We start from the raw sequence: 19,423 nt of genomic DNA, 5'->3' as shown, positions 1-19,423 counted from the left end.
AACAGACAGGAGGGCTGGCCAATGGGAGAGGCCGTAGGGGGAGGGGGAGGAGAGGGAGGGGCGGGAGGAGGAGGAGGAGGAGGAGCGGTTCCGGGTCGGTTGCCGTGGGGATGAGCTCGCAGCGGGGCAACGCGGTGCGCAGGCGGCCGCAGCGCCACCAGAACACCTGGGCCTTCAGCAACCGGCGGCACGACGCCAGCAGCCGCCGCAAGGTCGGGCAGCGCGGGGGGACGGGCACGCAACCGGGACGGGCCGGGCCGGGCCGCGCCGCCGAGCTCCCTGAGGAGGCCGCGAGGGAGGCCCCGGGCCGCGAGGAGGCTCCCGGCAGCCCCGCGGCCTGGGCCCGCCCTCGGCTCTGAGGCGCTGCGAGGGGCGGCTCCGCGGCCTCGTTGCCTTAGCGTCGCTTTCGTCGCTTCCTTACGCCTTCCCTTACAGCTCTTCGGTTGGTTTCGCACCAAGATCATCGTTACGTTATTATTGTGTTTCCTAAGTCAGGAAGGCAGCGGTTTACAATATGTCCCTGGAGCCTGCGTGTGGCCGTGGTAGCGCGGCCGGGGGTGGAGGCCAGGCAGTGCCCGAGCAGGAGCACCGCGGACTGGGATGCGCCGCCCTCGGAGGCGATTCAAACCACACATGGGATGAGAGCTCTGCAGGAGCGCTGTCACTGCTGTGCCCATGGCTCCTTAAGTGACCTGGCCAGGCGGTCAGGCCGGGGGAGAAACTAGTAAGTCAGAGTAATGGCACCAGAGAGAGAGGTGTGTTGGTGGTTTTTTTTTTTTTAGACCTTTTTTTTTTTTTTTTAGATGATTGTAGAACTGGTTCTGCAAGTTGAACAGGCTGCTTTCCTGGTGCTCCAAGTGGCACCGGTATTATTCATTGTTTGAGTCACTGTACAATCGCTGATAGTATAGATAAGTGTATTTTGCTGTCTGCGACACCCCCCATCCCCAAATATCCTAAAGAGCTGTTCTATCAGAAGAATCTTTGAAGACAAACTGAGTTCTGACATCAGTTTTGTAACTGAAATAATCAGTTTAATATGCAGATTGGTGTTTTTTATTTTAATTTTTCCCAGTATTTGATATCACATAGAAGTCGCTATACAGTACCATGCACTTAAACAGACACATTAAAACACACACACATACATCTTTTGAACATAGCTTTCCCTTCTGTACATGCCTCTTGGAGACTGCAAAATACAGGAAAGAAGATTCTTGAAGAAGGTGCTTCCTATTACAGTGTGCTGAATAATTTACTTTCCTTTTGGTGTACTTTAATATATAATTCAAAATTTTGGTCTCTACTGGTGAGGCATCAACAGAAGCCATTGCAATGATGACTAGGCCTGATTCTGCTGTTTAAGAACTGTGAAGAGTTGGACTAGCAAAGTTTAAGTGTCATAGTATAGATACAGAATATGCTTAATGATTACACTGAGCGTTGCTTCTCTGTCTCATCACTTCTATGTATTTGTGTCGCCCGGAGTGATCAGGTGTACCACAGGTACTCAAGCTGTGATGAGGCAAAGGAACAAATAGTGGAAGTTTGATCAGAAGGGCTGGTGTGGGACTGGGACATTCCTCCTTTCTAGCTCTTACTGGCTGAATAAATTTGAATACTTAGGGTTGCTGAAAGAGGGTGGGTCACCTGCAAATCACTAATATTTTTGGGGGTCAAGGGGGTCTAGTGTTGGCCCATCCTTGACTATTGTTGTACACTGTCCAACTTAATAGCATCTAGAGAGGCTGGAGAGTGTTGTTTAGCTTAGAAATTTATATCCTTCTACATTTGTACAATGCTTTAGCAATGTTGAGTATCAAGTACAGTCACTTCAGGTTGTACTGTGGGTGGAGTTGAGGAAGTTATTTGCAGTGTTATTGCTGCTCCCCAGTGAAGGAGTTGCTGCAGAGGAAATTGATCTATTAATCTTTTGACTTTTCCTTGCTGGTAGTTATTATCCAGGTTATTTTTGGTTTTGGTTGTTTGGATGTGTGTTTTTTTTGTTTGTTTGTTTGTTTTTGTTTTTTTTAATGGTTTTGAGCTTTCTGTCTGACATTGACCTTGGCACCCATTTTCTGATCTTAAAGACTGTAGTTCAGATTATTTGCAGAACATACTGAAAGATCCATTTATGTTTCCTCTCATGATCAGGCTCTACTGCAGCATTACTCTGGGATAGCCCAGTTGAGATGAAGCAACACACACTGCCTCTCTACTACGTTTCGTTAGATGCCTACACTGGGAAAGCACTGCTAGGATGAACTGAAAGGAAGAGCCAGACAGAGTAAGACACACTGTGTTGTTAATTATTGAAACAGGGAATTTGTTTATGGGTGATTGCTTCATGTAGTATATTCTGGTACAGCTGTTTGTGACACTGAGCTGAGGAATATACATTATGTTGTATGAATATACATTTTATATAAAGTATATTGCATAAGTCAATATGGAAACTGGAAATGAAGGTAGTTCTAGAGATGAAAGCAAATAGCATTCAACAGGAGCATTTAGAAGTCCATTGTAATAAGACGGTAAACCACAAAGTGATTCATATTTACACCCAAATGACTGATCTGTTTCTCCATTTCTTCCTCTCATTAAATAAACCCCAGATGATAATCCAGATTTTCCTAAATTTCAGACGTTATTAACTCTGAACCTCAGCTTTACCATAATGCTGATGTCAGCTACTTCTTCAGCTAGCTACGCAGATAAATAATCTGTTTTAATGGAGACACTGGTCAAGACTGTGGGAAGGCACAGGGAAGAGAGCAGGCTTAAATGCTGAGTCAGTGAATGTGACTTGAAGCTCAGAAGGGAAGATACAGGTAAACTGGTAGCCAACTGGAATTGGAAGGTAACTGTACTGGAGTTTGGATAGTTTGAGTTCTTAACACAAAGGCATCTTGAAGTCTAAAGTCTGCTCTCTAGCCACCCCTCCTATACTGAGTTTGAGAGTGAATTCACGCCTAGCTTTAGCCTTTCAAGTAGGCAGATGAGGGGCAAACCAAACATATATTTTGGACTAAGTCTTTAGTGAAAACATGAGCACGTGTATGCGCAAACATACATACATTCATTTCTTTATGGGGGTTGACTGTCAGTCCTTCCAAGTATGCACACTCTTACACATCCCAAGATCTGTAGGAGAATCGAGTTGTTGTAGAGCTATTCACTGATGTGGGAAAAGCTAAAGGTCTATCTGGAGCTGGGCTTAAAGAAAGGTTTTGGTTTCCTGTGTTCTAAAGGCCACGATGCAATATGTGAGCAAGTGAAGTTCTCTGGAGTATTTGGTTTCAGTCTGAAAAGTGTGTGGTATAGCCCTGAGACACTGGCATTTTATATCACAGAGTTTCAGGTTTGTTAGTTAGCGCTGTTTTTTTTCTAACTGCTTTGTAGTCATACACTAGAGTTTGTATAGAGTTTTGTTTTTTTGAGAAGTGCAGTTATTCAGAAATGCTGCCTTCAGCCTTGTTCATTGAAGTAGTATCATCTGTGCTTCCGACAAGGAAGTTTGTGGATAGCGTTGACTTTGTGTTCATTTACAGCAGAATAAACCACTCGTGTGCTTGGTGGTAGAAGTCTGCTGTCAATACAGTAAATCAAAATACACATGCACGCACATGTAATTAGTAACTTCCAAACAGACAGCAAGGCTTCTTTGAAACTTCATTATTACATCTTCCTTGTGATTGCTTTAATGCTAGCATAAGCTAGGGATTATTTTGTATGCCAAGTTAGTAGGTGTAGGTGCATGTGTTTACTTTAATACATTCTGAACTGCTTTTGGCAGGTTGTTAAATGATTTAATACTGGGTTACTTAAGCATAGAGAGGATGCTGTTTTATTGATGCAGTTGACCTGACTGTGTGTATATAATATATATGCACATGGAATATTTTGTGACTATATACTTTAAAATGTTTATATAAGTCTGCACTGCATACTTGCCATTTCTTAGGATAATAGATAGCAATACTGTAAACATTGGATGAGTTGCCCTTGTTCCTGGAGGAAGTACGGCAAAGGGAAAAGGAAAGAGGTATCGAATAAAACAGAAATGAGCGTAAAACATGTCGAGAAACTGCTGTACTAGAAAAAGAATCTAGTCTGTTAGAGTAGTTTTCACACCAAGAAAAACATTCCAGGCCATAAGCATTACCATGTATTTGTGCATGATAGCTAAATACCTGGGTGAAAACTAGGTTAAAGAAAAAAAAAAAAAAAAAAGATTGAACAGAATAATGAAGTTGGCAATCCTTGTTTGGGTCTTTGTGGGGGTTGTGTTATGTTGGTCTTGGTTTTTGTTTGTTTATTTTAAAGGAAAGCAAGCTATTAAATGGGTGAAGATTAAAGTGTTTAAAATGCATACTAAGGCAAATATTATTAGGAAAAATAAGCAGCAGAGAAATTTATTTAACTAATAATTGCTCCATTCTGACTGGGAAGTGAGATTGCAGGAAAGTTTCTCTTCCTGTTTTTTAGGAGAACTTATTCTTACATGTTTTTCAGTGAATTAAAAAAAAATGAGAAAAAGAATCATCCAAATATTTAATTATGGACAACTCTCTTTGTTTCTTCAAGCCTGCTTTGTTTTTGAAAGTGAAATAGTTTTGTTTTGTCAAAGGAAATGGTGAATTTAGCATAGAAAACCACGGTGAATTATACTTGAGTTTGTTTTTGTGATATTAACATTTTAAAATGGGGTACTATTTCCGAGCAAGGTAAACTTAGAAGACAAACACAATCATAGAATCACAATCATAGAATATCCCAAGTTGGAAGGGACCCACGGGGATCATTGGGTCCAGCTCCTGGCTCCACACAGGACCACCCAAAAAACAGACCCATGTGCCTGAGAGCATAGCTCATAGCCTGTGAACACTGCCCTGGGGAACCTGTTCCAGTACCCAACCACCCTCTCAGTGAAGAAAGTTTTCCTAACATCCAGCTGAGGTTAAATCAGGGTAAAACCAGGTAAATCTGCCTTCTTGCTTGCTTTTACATCAATCCATCCATCTTTATTAACTTTCTAAATCAGCCATATGGTAGAGAAGGATGGTAGAATCTTAGTCTCTCTCATATTTGGATATGCTGAGCCACCCATACCTGAAGTGCCAACTCTGAGCTAAAAAATATATGAAATTGCTAAAGGGGGGGGAGGGAAGGGAGAGACTGTGCTGTATGGGTTCCTATTAGGAGGAACTTAAAATTTAAAAGCTGTTGTCTTCACTCCAGTTGTTCCCTTCTGAGCAGATACCATGTTGTTTCCTCAAGGTCCTTTGTAAGATCTGTGGTCTTACACGTGACTGTTAAGTCCAGGTATCTTTAGGCCTGAACAAGGACTTAAATTATACATAAATATGATCTTTGTATCTACACTCTAATTTGTTGTCCTGTTCTTTTACTAGTAATACCATAGCATTTATGGCATGCTTCTATTACAAATGAACATGTGAGATTTAATAAGGTATTTTATTAAACATGCTTAAGACTGTTTTCTGTCAAAATTCCTTCTTCCTGGAAAATACTTTAAATAACTGGAATTACCTGTGTTGTATACTCAGACATTCTATTTTATGCTTAGAAGATCTGGCTTTTACTGCTGTGACGTTTTTTCTTTCACTCTGTGTTTCCCTGAGTCTGGATTTTAGGTAATATTCTTTGTATTTGTTACTTATTTTAAAACTCATTAAAAGAATTCTTTTTATCTGCTACCCTTGTTAATTTTGAAGAAGGACTGCTAGCAGTGTGACTGAGAGCTCTAATACAAAGCAGTATGTATTTGCAAAATTAGTGGGGGGTAGGAAGGTTTGGGAACTGCTGTTCCTTTTGCTACTGATCTGAAAAATTAACTGAATTTTGAGTTTCTTTTTTTTTTTCTTTAGTCTTATCTTTAGTCTCATTTCTGCTCTTTGATTAAATTTCTTCTTTGAGTCATGCACAAAAGTGGTATGTGAGATGGTGGCACAGCATCAAAAAGCAGGAGCAACCTTGCATACTTCCCGTAACAGTGTCTCTGTAATGGCTGATAAGCACCCCTATCTTTATATGTGGAATTAATTTGGCCTTTCAGCTCTCCTGGCTTGGTGTATTTACCGGTGTGCTGTGACTCAAAAATCTGCCAGTGCACAAGCCACCTTCATTCTCATAGCACAGCCCTCTTTACTTAAATTACATTTTTCTGCATTTCCTCTAGGGAGTCTCCAGTTTCATTGCCTCCCTCACTGAAACTTTTTTTAGTCAAGCTAGCTTGATTTAAAAATGGCATCTAACACCTCAAAATATGATTGTCTTTTAGTGACTTAGTGTGATACATAAAACTTAAGACTTGGTACCTCTGAATTTCTTTGTCTTCCTGACTTTTGAGTCTAAACTGATAGCTCACAGTGTTTTGGATAATGTCCGTAATCCTTGGCTTTGCACTGAATAGTGAAAGTGTGACTGATTAAACCAGAACAGTTGAAACATGGCAGAGTAGAAACAACTTAACTGCACAGACCAGCTCTGATAGAGATTGATTGACTTTATGTAGATAATATGCTTGTCACTGTGAAACTGAATTACTTCACTTTCTGTTAGAGCCTCTTGTGTGTTACTGATGTTTTATTACAGCCCTTTTTCAGTGGTGAAACAAGGTGTTAAGGACTGTAGAACAAGAACTAGTCTTTGGGACGAGGACATCAGTTAAGACTTGGGACTTTGTTCTTCAAAGTAAAGGTGAAGATCCAGTCACATAACCTCTGTGCACGTGACTGGTCTCTTGGCCTTGCTGTAAGGTGCTATGTTCAAGCAAAGACCTGTTCTATGAGTAATAGGAAAAAGCATTTTCAGAATTTGGCATGACCTGAATTTTACCTTTATAAAAAATATAGTTAAAAATCAGTGACTGTGAGACTGTTGTATATTCAGGAGCCACACGGTAAGTGTCTCTGGGGAAAAAGCAGCTCTGGTAATAATAGGTCTACCTATTTTCCTGTTCCATAACAAATGTTCAGTCGAATTTGTAGTAGGCTGACAGTTTTACAAACTGAATTTCCTTCAAATGAGAGGTGAAAGTAATTCCAATCTTACTCTTCTGCATTGTTTATGCCACAATCAGTTAGGAGCGTTGCCTCTGGAATTCCAAGTGTGTTACACATTACGGAGCCAGTACCTGCATCATGCAGTACCAGGGCTCCCGTCCCCAGCCCCGATGGCATGACGGGTTATTGGAAACTACGTGGTTATCAGCAAGGAATCTAACTCCCCTTTGAAAGACAAACAGCTGTCTTCAGCGTGAGTGACTGTAGTCTTTTGAAGTTTTTTGGGCTCTGCCTTAAAAATACTAAAAATAGTTGATCACAGTAAAGCACGCTTGTGAATGCAAATTACAGTGTGTGTGTGTTTCTCCCCTCCTGCATTACTAATTAATGCAAATTAGGAGAGTTGCAGGGAGAACTGGGAAGTTCAGGCTAATTTGCAGGTTGTTAGAAACTTACTAAGGCTATGCTACTTAAAATCTTAGAGCAGGTGAAGCACTGAAAAGGTTTATCTTCACATTGCCTGAATTTTTAAAGGATGGGCACAGTCAGTGCTGACAGCAGGTTGAACTGCCAGCTTTTTAACAGGTGCCCACTGAGGACTTACCACTGATTTTCTTCTCTCAAAGTTACCATGTTAGCCAAATCATTGTGTTTTCTGACAAATTTCATTGATAATATGTTGCTGAATACAGAGCTTTCTGTATTCAAGCATTTTGCAGAAACTGTGAGTGGTTTTTGTTGTTGTTGTTTTGTTTGTTTGTTTTGGTTCTTCTGTTTGTTTTAAACATAATAAGTCAATATTAAATCATTTGGAAAAAATAAAAAATCCTGCCTTTACCTGAACCAGACAAGGAGTACCACAGCTTCAGGTAACTACAGCATGGGAAAACTCATACTTTGTTTTTAAGTTGAAGTTTAGTGAAAATGGAAACATTGGAAAGCAACTCTCATAGCAGTGAGAGCTCATAAGTAGTATTTCCTCTGCCACATACCCTTTGAGGAATGGAGTAAGATACCGTGTGTTTAAAACTAGGCTTATTCTTTCATTTACTGTATTGAAGTAGACTTCTGTGGATTAGTGAGAAGCTCTTGTCGGTCATGAAAACAGGAAATCACTTCGGAAACTATTGTATGCATAGATGAACTTACAAACTTATTTCTAAAAGGATAATGTAAAATCTGATCCCAGCCAATGTAGGATCTACATTGTCCATCCCAATGGACTTTGGGGTATTTTAAGCAATAAATATGTTTTAGACCATTGTTACCATCTCACAATTTTTTTCTACAGATGTCATTTTTAAGCTCTCTTAAAATAGGCATTATATATATATATATCTGTATTTGTGGAGAAATTACTGTTTTTATAGTTCTGAATGTGCACACAACCATAGAATAATTGTAATTACTGCTGGCACTTTTGGTTAGAGAAGAAATAAGCATGGTTTTCTACTGTTTCCAATCTCAAAATAACTTTTCTTGTGCAAATCATACTGGCCAGCTCACGGTTTGTATTGTCCAGCAAACTATTGAGCATTATCTTGGAAATATACTGTAGCTTAAGTGACTGTTTTGAGGATTTTTATCTTAGATACTTGAGAGCAAAAATGTATTACTTATAAGGGAATCTTGTTTCAAAAGAAACATGGGAGTGGTTTGACAGTAAGTGATATGTCAATTCTATTTTATTCTGCTCTGGAAAAAAAATATCTTAGACTACTCTCTTCAAATGTGTAGTATAACAGTGGCTTGAGCAATAATAAACTAAATGTTAAGTCTTTTGAACTGTCTTCTTTAAATAAAGAAATAAAGAAAGCATATTTCAGGGCTCAGGTTTACTCAATCTTGTTTAGTAGTACCTCTGGAGATGGAATAACAACAAGAAAATGATAATATATTGTAAACAATATAAGAACATATATAATGCTATTAACTATATTAATATTATTATAGTAATAACAGGCTGCCTTAAAGTAGAAGATGACCTCACCACTCTGTCTGCTGAAGAAAATTACTAGTAGTAAATTATTAAATGCTTATATTAATATCAAATAATTTTCTAAATATATTATGAATCACACAATGGGTGGAAATGTTTTCTAAGCAAAATTATAAAATTTACATAAAAGTAGAAAACCTTCTCTTATTTTATCTTTTTTTTTTTTTTTTTAGAAAATAAATGCTAAGCTTCATGATGGAGTATGTCAGCATTGTAAAGATATTTTGGAGTGGCGGGTAAAATTTAACAAGTACAAACTGCTATCAAAACCTAAAAAATGGTGAGTTAAGATTTTTTATGTTAACCATTATTTGTATATATACATATATTTTGTGATTTTTTTATTATATATAATATAATTGTGAATTGTATAAATGTGAATATTTTATTATATATACATATAATTTGTGAATTTTTTGGAAATTAGTCTGCGTTTGGAAACCTGTAGGTGGTAACTGCTGTTATGTTACATTCTTCAGTCTGGAGTCTGCAACAGTAATAAAAATGCGGTGTTAATTTTGAATTTCATTAATCTTTTTATGTTAAACTTTAGAAAAGAAAATACAGTCAAAGAATAACTGCTTCCCTCCTCTCTGTTAGAGTATTTGAATAATCTAAGTGGTTACTTTGGACCTGTAAATATTCAAAAATGTATCAGTATGTCCTCCCAATGGAAGAGTCAAACCAGAACCAGTTATAACTTGATTTTCTCAGGCCTTGTAGCAATTCAGTAAGTATTGGAGGAATCTGCACACCTCTGTCTTTCTTTTTTTTTTTTCTGTTCACAAAGACCATCTGGCAGAGAAATCATGAGAGAAGAAAGCTTTATTAATTTTTGTCACATTAAACAAAACTGATTGGCAATACTGCTCTCAGTGTTACAAAACATAACATTCATACAAAATGTTTTCAGTATTTGTATTTCTTTACCTCTTAGTATGTTCTCTTCATATATGAAACTATAATCCTACATATGAAATGCTTAGCATTGTATGCAAACAGAACTGTATTGAGTGGTTTTGGATAAGAACGTAACAAAGGTGTTAAATACCTTAAAATAGTTTATAGTCTTGTGATAGGCTAATCTTCTGAGATGGGTACTCTGCTTCCTTATACCTGCTCATCTGCAGATGTCCTTATGTCAATGACTCCAGACACAGCCAATATCTCAACAATGAGACATGGAACTCAAGGAAACTACATCTGGGATGCAGTGCACAACATAACCAGATTTGTCACACTTGTTCCTTCTGCATTTGTGTGGTACTGTGTTACATACTTTTGAAATACATGCTCCTGAACCACTTGAAGAGGTTCTGTAAGCACATGTGCAGTTCCTTGAATGAATATATACTTCATTTTGGTTTTCATGAGGTTGAAAAGGAAGGAAGGAATGTCTGTTCATACTATATCTATCACTTGTGAGATGTTTTACTTTCTAATATGAAAATATATGCAATAAATATTTCGGTTTTAGTAAACGATTTCGCCCTTTCATGTTAACAAAAAAATTCTGATTAGGCAGCAGTCTCTCTAGTTCTCAAAGTAAGCATACTCAGTTGTATGCACCATTGACGAGGTTGAGAATTTTTGTAACTCTTTCTCAAATAACTACATAGACTGCGTTTAAAAGTAATGAGCTGGAGCTGGTTATTTTACGTCCTCTCTACTCAGCCCCAAAGGAAAAAAAAGCAGGCAAAAACATGTAAATCAGGGAAGCGTGGGAAATAAAATAAAAAAGGTGACATTGTGGTACAGTTGCTTCTGACAAAATATGTGATGTTTTCCATCATATTTTTGAATAAGTAAGCTAGATTTCATATCTTTCTAACTCTACAGACTGTGATTTCTATCCTTGCCTACAGCACTTGGATACCATGCTTTCTGAGTGGGCCAGTGTTCTGAAAGAATTTCAACGGGTGAAACATCTCGATAAAGTAAAACAGTACAAGCATAAGAAATTCATTATTTCACGATGAGAAACTGAATTCTGTACACAGAGGATGGAAACAGAGGACTTTCGTGCACCTTAATTTTATTTTTGTGCACCTTAATATTTTAACTCTTTAAAATTAAGATTTTTATTACATCTACAACTTAGTCCAAGTAATTAAGTAGCACAGATTAATTTTTGTTTTGTTTTTGTTTTATAAAAAAAAAAGTCTGTCCGGCTTGAATTGATAACGTCCCTGTTTGGTGAGACATGGCTGAGAACTGTAGATATTAACAGTATTGCAGCTGACCATAGAAGAAGTTTAAAAATATAATAATAATAATAAAACAACTAAGTAGGTATTTTCAGTGATATCTGACTGAAGGTTTTTTCCTTGTAGGAGAGGGAAGACTAGGCAGTTCAGACTCTGCTTTTGTCAAGTGTATCCTACAACAATTCTTGTGAATTTATAGTTTCTTAAGGAATTGTGTATTGTAATAATGAAAGTTCAGTTTGCACTTGATGCAAACAGTAAGAAAAACTTGATCCTGCTTAGGAATGGGATTTGAGAAAGGAAGTAAAAATTTTGTCTCACTGGATGCTAGCTAGTGCATCTTTCCTTACAAGGCGTGCAAAAACACTTAATGTTTGCCTTCGGCCTGCTTTAGCCACGTCTGCAAAGACCCTGTTCAGAACTGTGTGCTAGAGCTTTCCTGACAGCCTTTGAGTACCTGAGGAACCAAGAAATGGTGACTTTTAGGACAGCTGCATAACAAGGGTTCTGTTCACTAAAAATACAAGGTTTTAGAAATGTCAGATGTTTGTTAAGCCATAGCATTTCAGAAGTTAAGTTACAGAGTTTCACCATATCTTTAAAAAGAGTAGCTAAAAACATACACAGAATTATGAATGTTTTGTTCGGAATAGAGTTCTAGTGTTTGTAGAAAGCAAAGTCCAGCACAGACTTTGTTTATATTCTGAGAAGTTCAAGAGGAAGACGTATTGTTTGGATTGAAATGTTTTAATTGTAAAAGTCCACTCACCTTTTTACACTATATTCTTATTTATTTTTTTTATCAGTAAGCCAGGTGAATTAATTTATGCAGCTTTAAAAGCAAAACAACTTACTGAACTGAATGGAAATATTTATTTTGTCACTTTAAATATAGAAATTCTTACTTTCATGTTTTTTTTTTCTAGTTTTAGCAAAACTTTCTGAAAAAGTTAAAGGAGAGGAAAAAAGGCAATGATCTTGATAATGATGCTTGTTGAAAAAACAGATGTTTCATATGAAACTGGCCTTTAACAGTGCTTCTTTTGAAGGTTGTGTCTTTGAACACAGAATGTTTAATAAGTGTACACAAATATTTTTTTAATCATGTTTTCTTTCTCTTCACAGTGTGAAGTGCCTCCAGAAGGCTGTAAAAGATCCTTACCATATTATTTGTCGACCATGTGCTTGTAAGCTGGAAATTTGTGCCAAATGTGGAAAGGAAGAAGAGATTGTAATTCCGTAAGTAGCTGATAGATTATACAGTTTCAGCACTGCACTTCATTCTTCCTCTTTATTAAAAGCTTGTTTGGAAACTGCCAAGAAGCTGTTGTACTTTATGCCATATTCTGAATAATCATGACAGGAATCAGTAGGAGTCATCAGCTTCATTTTCTTTTGCTGAAACCAGGATGGAATGCTTATTGATGTTAGTAGGGCTGGGCCAAATAATTCTTACTTGGATAAGACACTTGATTTTAATACCAAAGGATAAATGGCATCTCTTCTTTAGGAACAAAGTACTTCAAAATGGATTTAAGTATAGAGCACCATAAAATATGTGTGAGACAGTTTACTGTTTGCATTTTGTGTGTCATTTGATGATTCAGTTACCAGTAAACAAAAATAAGCTAAAGAAGGACAGATACTGAGTACAGTTACTGCAATGTGTTTAGCGGGCTTCTTTATTATTATTATTCTTTTACCAGCACAGTCTCTTTTCTGAACATTCTATATTAATTTGCTAGCATGTGACAACTGGCCAGCAGTTGATTATTTAGTCAGACAATTTATGTATGAATACATATCTCTATATATTCTTTTTTATTCATAGACTCTTTTCCTTTACTGTCTCTTCTATTCAACATGAAAGTAATTTGCGGTTATTTTCCCTCCACCTCCTTTCTTCTCCATCCTCTTCCATCCCAGGTAGAATACTCAGTGCTCTACCCTCTTCTTGTTTAAGAGAGAAATTCCAAGAGTAGCTGGTGATAACTTATTCTTGATTTCTGCAGGATTGATAAAGGACAAGACAGATCTGAGAGTAAGAACACTGAAAATGGCCAAGAGAGTGGATCAGAGGACGAACCTGATTTTGACACAAACTTCAGTAGTACAGACAATGAAGAAGATGCTGATGTGCTTGAAGAAAGATTAAAAAATATGAATTTTAAAAGGACAGAGGTCTAAAAAGTTGAGCTTCTGTAAGAGACAGTATGCAATCAATTGTGATAGACTGTGTTTGCCTTAAACTTCTGCTCTGACAACTTGACCTGACATGTAAGGTCTTCACATATAAATGCTGGTACAGTGTATTTTGACAGTTGTTGGGGGAGTTGTACAAATAAATATTTTCTTGTATTAAAGGCAGAATTTCTTGTGAAATGACTCAGAATGTGAATATTTTAAGTACAGTTATTTTTTCTTATATGTAACAACTTCCTCTCGTGAATAAACCCTCGGTGTAATTGTTCTAAATTCAGTATTACATGCCTGGTGCATTGCCATTTAGAAGGCTACATGGATGTTTGTAGTACGAATAAAGAGCACTGTCATAAAAAGGAAAAGCTAAGTAATTTTAATATATTTCTAAGGAAAGAACTTTCATTTTCGGTCAATAAGTTTCCAGACAGGGTCATTACCCTAGAACATACCAAGTGGCCGTTACTCTTACACCTGCTATTTCTTTTCTGTGGAAAGAAAAGAGTGCCTAAATGCCATCACTAGGTGTGCATTACATATTTGTGATCTTATTACCAATGTTTGGAAATGAAAAAAGCTCAAGACTTTTTGGAGTTTCTCATACAAGTTTCACACTTTCTCTTCTTTTAAATGTAGGTCTAAGTAGTTTGCTCTGATACAAAAACACTTGGGTGTCATGTCATGATTCTGGTATAGAACTACATTTATCTCACTACTACAGGTGTTTTAACATTATGCAGCAAGGTATTTTATTACAGTCTTCCCAGTTTTCAGTTCTTTCTAGGGGTTATTTCAATGTAGACTAAGCTCTAAGGACTTAACTGAAATTAACTTTTACTGCATTCAGGGTGATTTAATTTCTTCTTTATTATCTGCTACATCTATAAATAAAGCAGAAGAAATACTTCCTGGTGATTACATGGTTTGACCTATGAACAGATGACGATATACTATGGAGTTTTTACTGACCACGTAACAGCTATCCAGCTTATTTGGTGTTCTGTCTGCTTTGCAGGCATAACAAAAATTTGATTCCCAAACTGGCCTCTTCAAATGAGTTATGAGGGACTTGGATTCTAGAGTGAGTTTTTGTTGTTGGTGGTTTTCCTCCCCATAAAATGAGGGAAATCCTTAAATCTGTTTCTTTTGGGTGGAGATAGCCACCCTGTGGCTGCTTTAGTTACCCTTAACTGAGAAGAAAGTCTACCTACCAAGACTTACCAAGATGTGGAGTGCTAAGACATACAACAGTCAGTATTCTAGAGTCTGTTGCGGTTGAAATGACAGTATTTAGTATTGGCATTGGTACACAACAGCAAAATTCTTGTAATTGGTTGTGGAGCATAGAGCTCGTACTGTTTATTAATAACTGCTTATATGCTTGTTGCTACAGATAAGGTCTTAAGCATAAGCCTTTTCTTATCTTGTAATTAGGTTTGTCTTTCATGTTTATATTCTTCAATGACACATTAAAACATCCCATTTACCTTTTCTATACTATTTGTAAGTTTGTATATTGATATCTAAAGTATACTTTTCAAATTATCTCTAAGGTCTAGTAATCATGTGTGTTTTTTTCTTGTTCTGCTTTTTTTTTTTTTTTTTTTAATTGCTGTTCCTTTTCTGTGCTGTCCTTCTGCTTTTGTAGAATTTGATTATCTAAGATTAATTTTTCTGTTCCATGTGCATTTTTTGCATAGGTAGATTTTTGCAAAGTATTTTGTGATAACCATGAACAGTAAACTATTGAAAAACATGGTCTTTTCAATTCCTGTGATGCATCGTGACTTTTATGGCTCCTTACTGAGACAAAGTCTAAAGTTTACTAAGTATTTCAGTGGTATTCTATGCCTGTCCTTCTGGAGTTGTTTATTACATAGTTGTCTGCAGTCTTAAAGGACTAGGGCTTATAACTGAAACTGCCCATCTCCTTCTTTCCCCACTATAAATATCTTGTTATATGTTGTATAAGCTAAACAAATAGCTTAGTGATCAAACACAGATTCTTTCACTCAATTTAAGCTAATTAATCACCTTAACGTTTTTATAAAGGTGATGGCTTGGCCTGGAAGAGTCAGGTAGCAAAGGAAGTAGTAAGGTATGCTTAGAAGAGACTGGAAACTGGCCTGGAGGTCACGTTACATTGACAGATACGTCCTCCCACCGTACAGCAGTGACGTCTGACTTTATGTGACACTGTCTGTTGTCTTGCCAGCTGACGTTGGTAAAGTTAGAGTAAACATGGAATATCCCAAACAGACGCTGCAAATGACTGCTGGTGGTGGGTTGTAGTTAATAAGTAATCCAGAGGCAGTTTCAGAGGGGCTAGTTGAAGCCATGGGTTTCATAAAAAGTGAACGTGGCTTTTGAAAGTGATATACATAGAGGAAACGTTCTTCCTTCCACATGGAAAAAAATGGTAATGGTCTAGCCCTTTGTCCAAACGTGAAAGGAAATCCTGAAATGATAGGAAAACGTGTTGTGTAGCTGGCAATAGCTGTATGGGAAAGTAAGGGGAAGGGCTGCCCTGTCAAAGTGGTGACCTGACCTGCCAGTGCAAGGGAAGAGCAATGCACCCAGATGAACAACAAAACCCACGGAAGTTAGAAAACATCTGAAATTAACATCTTTGTGTGACGTAAGTAATCCTCCGCTCAGAGTTGACTGGGGCAGTGATCAGTTCAACAGATGTTGAAACTGAGATGTTGTGACTGAGCACAGCTACAGTGGTGGCTGTCTCTGAAGACAGGCCTTGATTTTGGCAAGAGTTCTGTCTTTGGTCTTACCTGTGCTTAAAACATGCGCTGCTAGAAACAATTGCTGCAACTAAAACCACATACAATGGTGGTTGTGAGCTCACAGAACTCCGAACGAGAGTTTGCATGCATTTGCTATGACAGGAATAAAGAAGTGTCTTTTACTGAATATACTTCTAGCAGGGCAATAAAAGGAAAAATCTTAGCTTTTTTTGTTGTTGTTGTTGTTTGTTTTGTTTTGTTTTGTTTTTGTTGGAACATCTTTGGAATATCACTAAGATTATTTTTATAAGACTTAAGTAACAGTTCTGAATTTCATTTTTTTACTTTTATTTTTTTTCGTGAAGCACTTAACTGAACAGGATTTTTTAGGGGCAGAACCTCCTTTAAGTACTGACCTTTGATAAAATATTTTAATGAGAAAATCAAAGGAAAGATCAAAAGTCACAAGAGATTTCTGAAACAATCTTTAGGGTAGATACACAACAGAAATAATATTTAGATTAAAAAAAGAGATTTTATATTTTGAAAGATTTCTACTTCTTCTTTTACCAACAAAAAAAAAAAAAAGTAATCTTTGAAAGACGGGAAATAATATCACCATTAGTGCAGTATATTGAGATGTAGTTTAAGTGATCTGATGACTGGGGGATTTCAGGATTTTAACTGAACCTTGTGGGTGCTTACCTAATGCATTACTGAAGAAGAGAACGATGGATGTTAATAATTAGTAATCTGACAAATAAAGGAAATGCAGTGATGCTGCTGACACAGTTGGATTCCTGTTAACTGATTGTGCTTATGAGTGTTATCAATTCTCATTTAGTGTGACTTAGCGCTGACAGTAATTAATTAGATAATGGACTGTCAGCCTGTCTAAGTAATGCATGCAAGATGATTCTCACTTCACAAGAGGAAATGCTTATCATAGGCTTGAGCTGTCAGAATTTGTCATTGTTGACTTCATCAGGTTTTGGGAAAACAAAATTCCCATATATAAAGATTTCTTAGGACAATCTGAATTCATTGCAGCATAAGAGTCCAGTATGGACACAGTGCTGCTTCCTATCACAATTCCCTAACTATCTTCTTTGTCAAAGTTTGCAGGTATCTCAGACACATACTATATTCAAATCTTTTAAAGTATAAACTGATGCAAAAATCATTGCCAATGATTTACTTCTAGCTATGCGTGGGACTGGGCTGTTCCTTTTTCGTTTTGGCTGCTGACTAATCTGTATTCCTCTGGAGTATATAATACCAGCCTCTGTAGGCTTATAGGACTACTGGTTAATTAAGAAAAGGATGGGTAGTTTTCTCCCTATAATGGGCATGTACTTGTATGCCGAGATGCAAATCATAGCATTAGCAAGGAAAATAGAGGAAAAAAGTAGCAGGTAGTCAAATATGAGCCACCTAGCAACCCTCTAGCCCTTCAATTATATGTCTTCTTTGTTCAGGAGTTCTCACAAATAAATGGACTCTGGTAGAAAATGCAAAGCTACCTCTGCTTACAGGAAGCATCTGGCTGACTTACACAGCTAATGAGGAGGTATTTGTAAGTAGCATGAGGAGACATTCTTAATAATGAGACATTTAGGGAGCTGGTCATGCACACTGTCAGCATCTGTTTCACTTCATTCCTCTGCCTGCCTTTTATTTGAAAGGTATAAAGATCAAAAAGCTATGTATGAAAAAGAAAGTACATGTTCTGCATACAGAACTGCTGTATATGTTCTGCTCTCATCAGATAGAGCGAGTATGGATGTATGGGTCTTGCCCTCAAAACAGTTGAAAACACTCCAGTATTTGAAGTGAGGTTGACCTGTCCAGGGACTGATAATGTATTCTCAGACAAACCACCTGTAGTAGGCTAGAAATGAAATACTTGCCATATTTCAGGTTCCATATTTTGTTGCTGGAACTTCTAAAACAGTTAGGATGATAGGTGTTTGTTTGTTTGTTTGTTTGTTTGTTTGTTCCTACAGAAGTCAGTGAGAAAACTACTTTGTAAGTTGAACTCAAAATTCAGTTATTGATAAAAAGTTTGTATTTGAAGACTTGAAAAGAGGGACTGAAGACCATATCCAGCATATTAGGATTTGACCTGAATTTCAGATACATAGCATCTGTACTTTCATTTACCTTTGGCATGGATCTAGAAACCCAAGTTAGAAGGGTCTGGTATAGTCACATAACTAAAAGTGCTTTAAAAGAAGTACCAAATTGTTTTATTATTTATTTATATATTTTTACAACTGCAACACGGGCCATGTTTTTGTACAAAATCATATTAACCCATATGGGTTATGTATGCTGTGAATAGTAGCACTCACTTTAAGCCTCTCTTTTTAGGACAGATTGCATTTCTGAGACTCCAGTTCATCACACCTATGTTTCTATCCCTTGGCTTTCTCTTTCCTAAATACTATGTGAACAAGTGTGGCATAATGTATGAAAAGAGTCCATGAAGAGCAGATACAGTTTACATGTTAATGTACATAGCAATAGTGAAACTTCTAGCATTTATTAAAGCAATAACTGCAAGCTACAAGATAGTTTGAATTGCTTTTTCTCATAAATCTTATGAGTCTCCTGACTATTTTTTCCTTTATCCCACAGTCTGGTTCTGCACTGTGGAAGTTGCTAGTTTGAGTGACATCTGATACAGCCTTTGACTGAGAATAACAATACATTTACTCCAGATTACTCACAGTAACAGCAACAGAGTTGATGCTAGAACCATAAAGCAAACTGCTTCCTTCAAAATAGTGATACTTGTGAGATGTATGTGAAGTGAAATGAAGTCACAGGTCTTGCAAAGGAAATAAAAGGACTTACAATGCTCTGTGTGATAGTAGAGAAATGCAGAATAACCCTAAACCTTTCATTTCCCAGGAAAAATAAACCCCATAAAAGAAGACAATATCTGTTCTTTCACCAACAGCAGATTTACTCTTACTTACATGACAATTTTTTTTTTTAAGTCTTTCTCTGGGAATAACATAACTCATGCTCAAAGGTTAATAACTCTTCATCAGTGGCTCAGTCTTCCTTACAATCTAGTGATGAATCCTCCCAGAATGGAACAAGCTTGTACATGCATTATTTGGAGAAAAGACACAATATATCCTTTATGTTATAAAACTGTAACCCTATGCCCTGAAAAGACCAAACCAATGAGGAATTTGGCATAAATATCTAGAATTATCAAGACCTCATACCATTATGCCA

At 37.2% G+C, this 19,423-nt stretch overlaps 1 protein-coding gene and 1 long non-coding RNA gene across 2 annotated transcripts; both read left to right on the top strand.

Annotated features, from left to right (window-relative positions):
* Window positions 1-110: 110 nt before the first annotated feature.
* LOC309889923 (uncharacterized protein C9orf85 homolog) lies at window positions 111-15,342 on the top strand (the record flags this gene model as incomplete). Its single annotated transcript, XM_082783160.1, has 4 exons — window positions 111-212; window positions 9,201-9,307; window positions 12,360-12,473; window positions 13,247-15,342. The coding sequence occupies 4 exons, from the start codon at window positions 111-113 to the stop codon at window positions 13,419-13,421; spliced, it is 498 nt and encodes a 165-aa protein (XP_082639286.1). The 3' UTR covers window positions 13,422-15,342.
* LOC309889924 lies at window positions 238-2,287 on the top strand. Its single transcript, XR_014319346.1, has 2 exons — window positions 238-724; window positions 2,155-2,287. It is a non-coding gene; the product is annotated as an uncharacterized lncRNA (long non-coding RNA).
* Window positions 15,343-19,423: the final 4,081 nt, after the last annotated feature.

The sequence above is a fragment of the Aythya marila genome, assembly GCF_965140915.1.
Source record: "Aythya marila genome assembly, chromosome: Z".
NCBI classification, from domain to species: Eukaryota; Metazoa; Chordata; class Aves; order Anseriformes; family Anatidae; genus Aythya; species Aythya marila.
The sequence above is the reverse complement of the archived record's forward strand: the minus strand, read 5'-3'. Positions and strand labels throughout refer to the sequence as shown.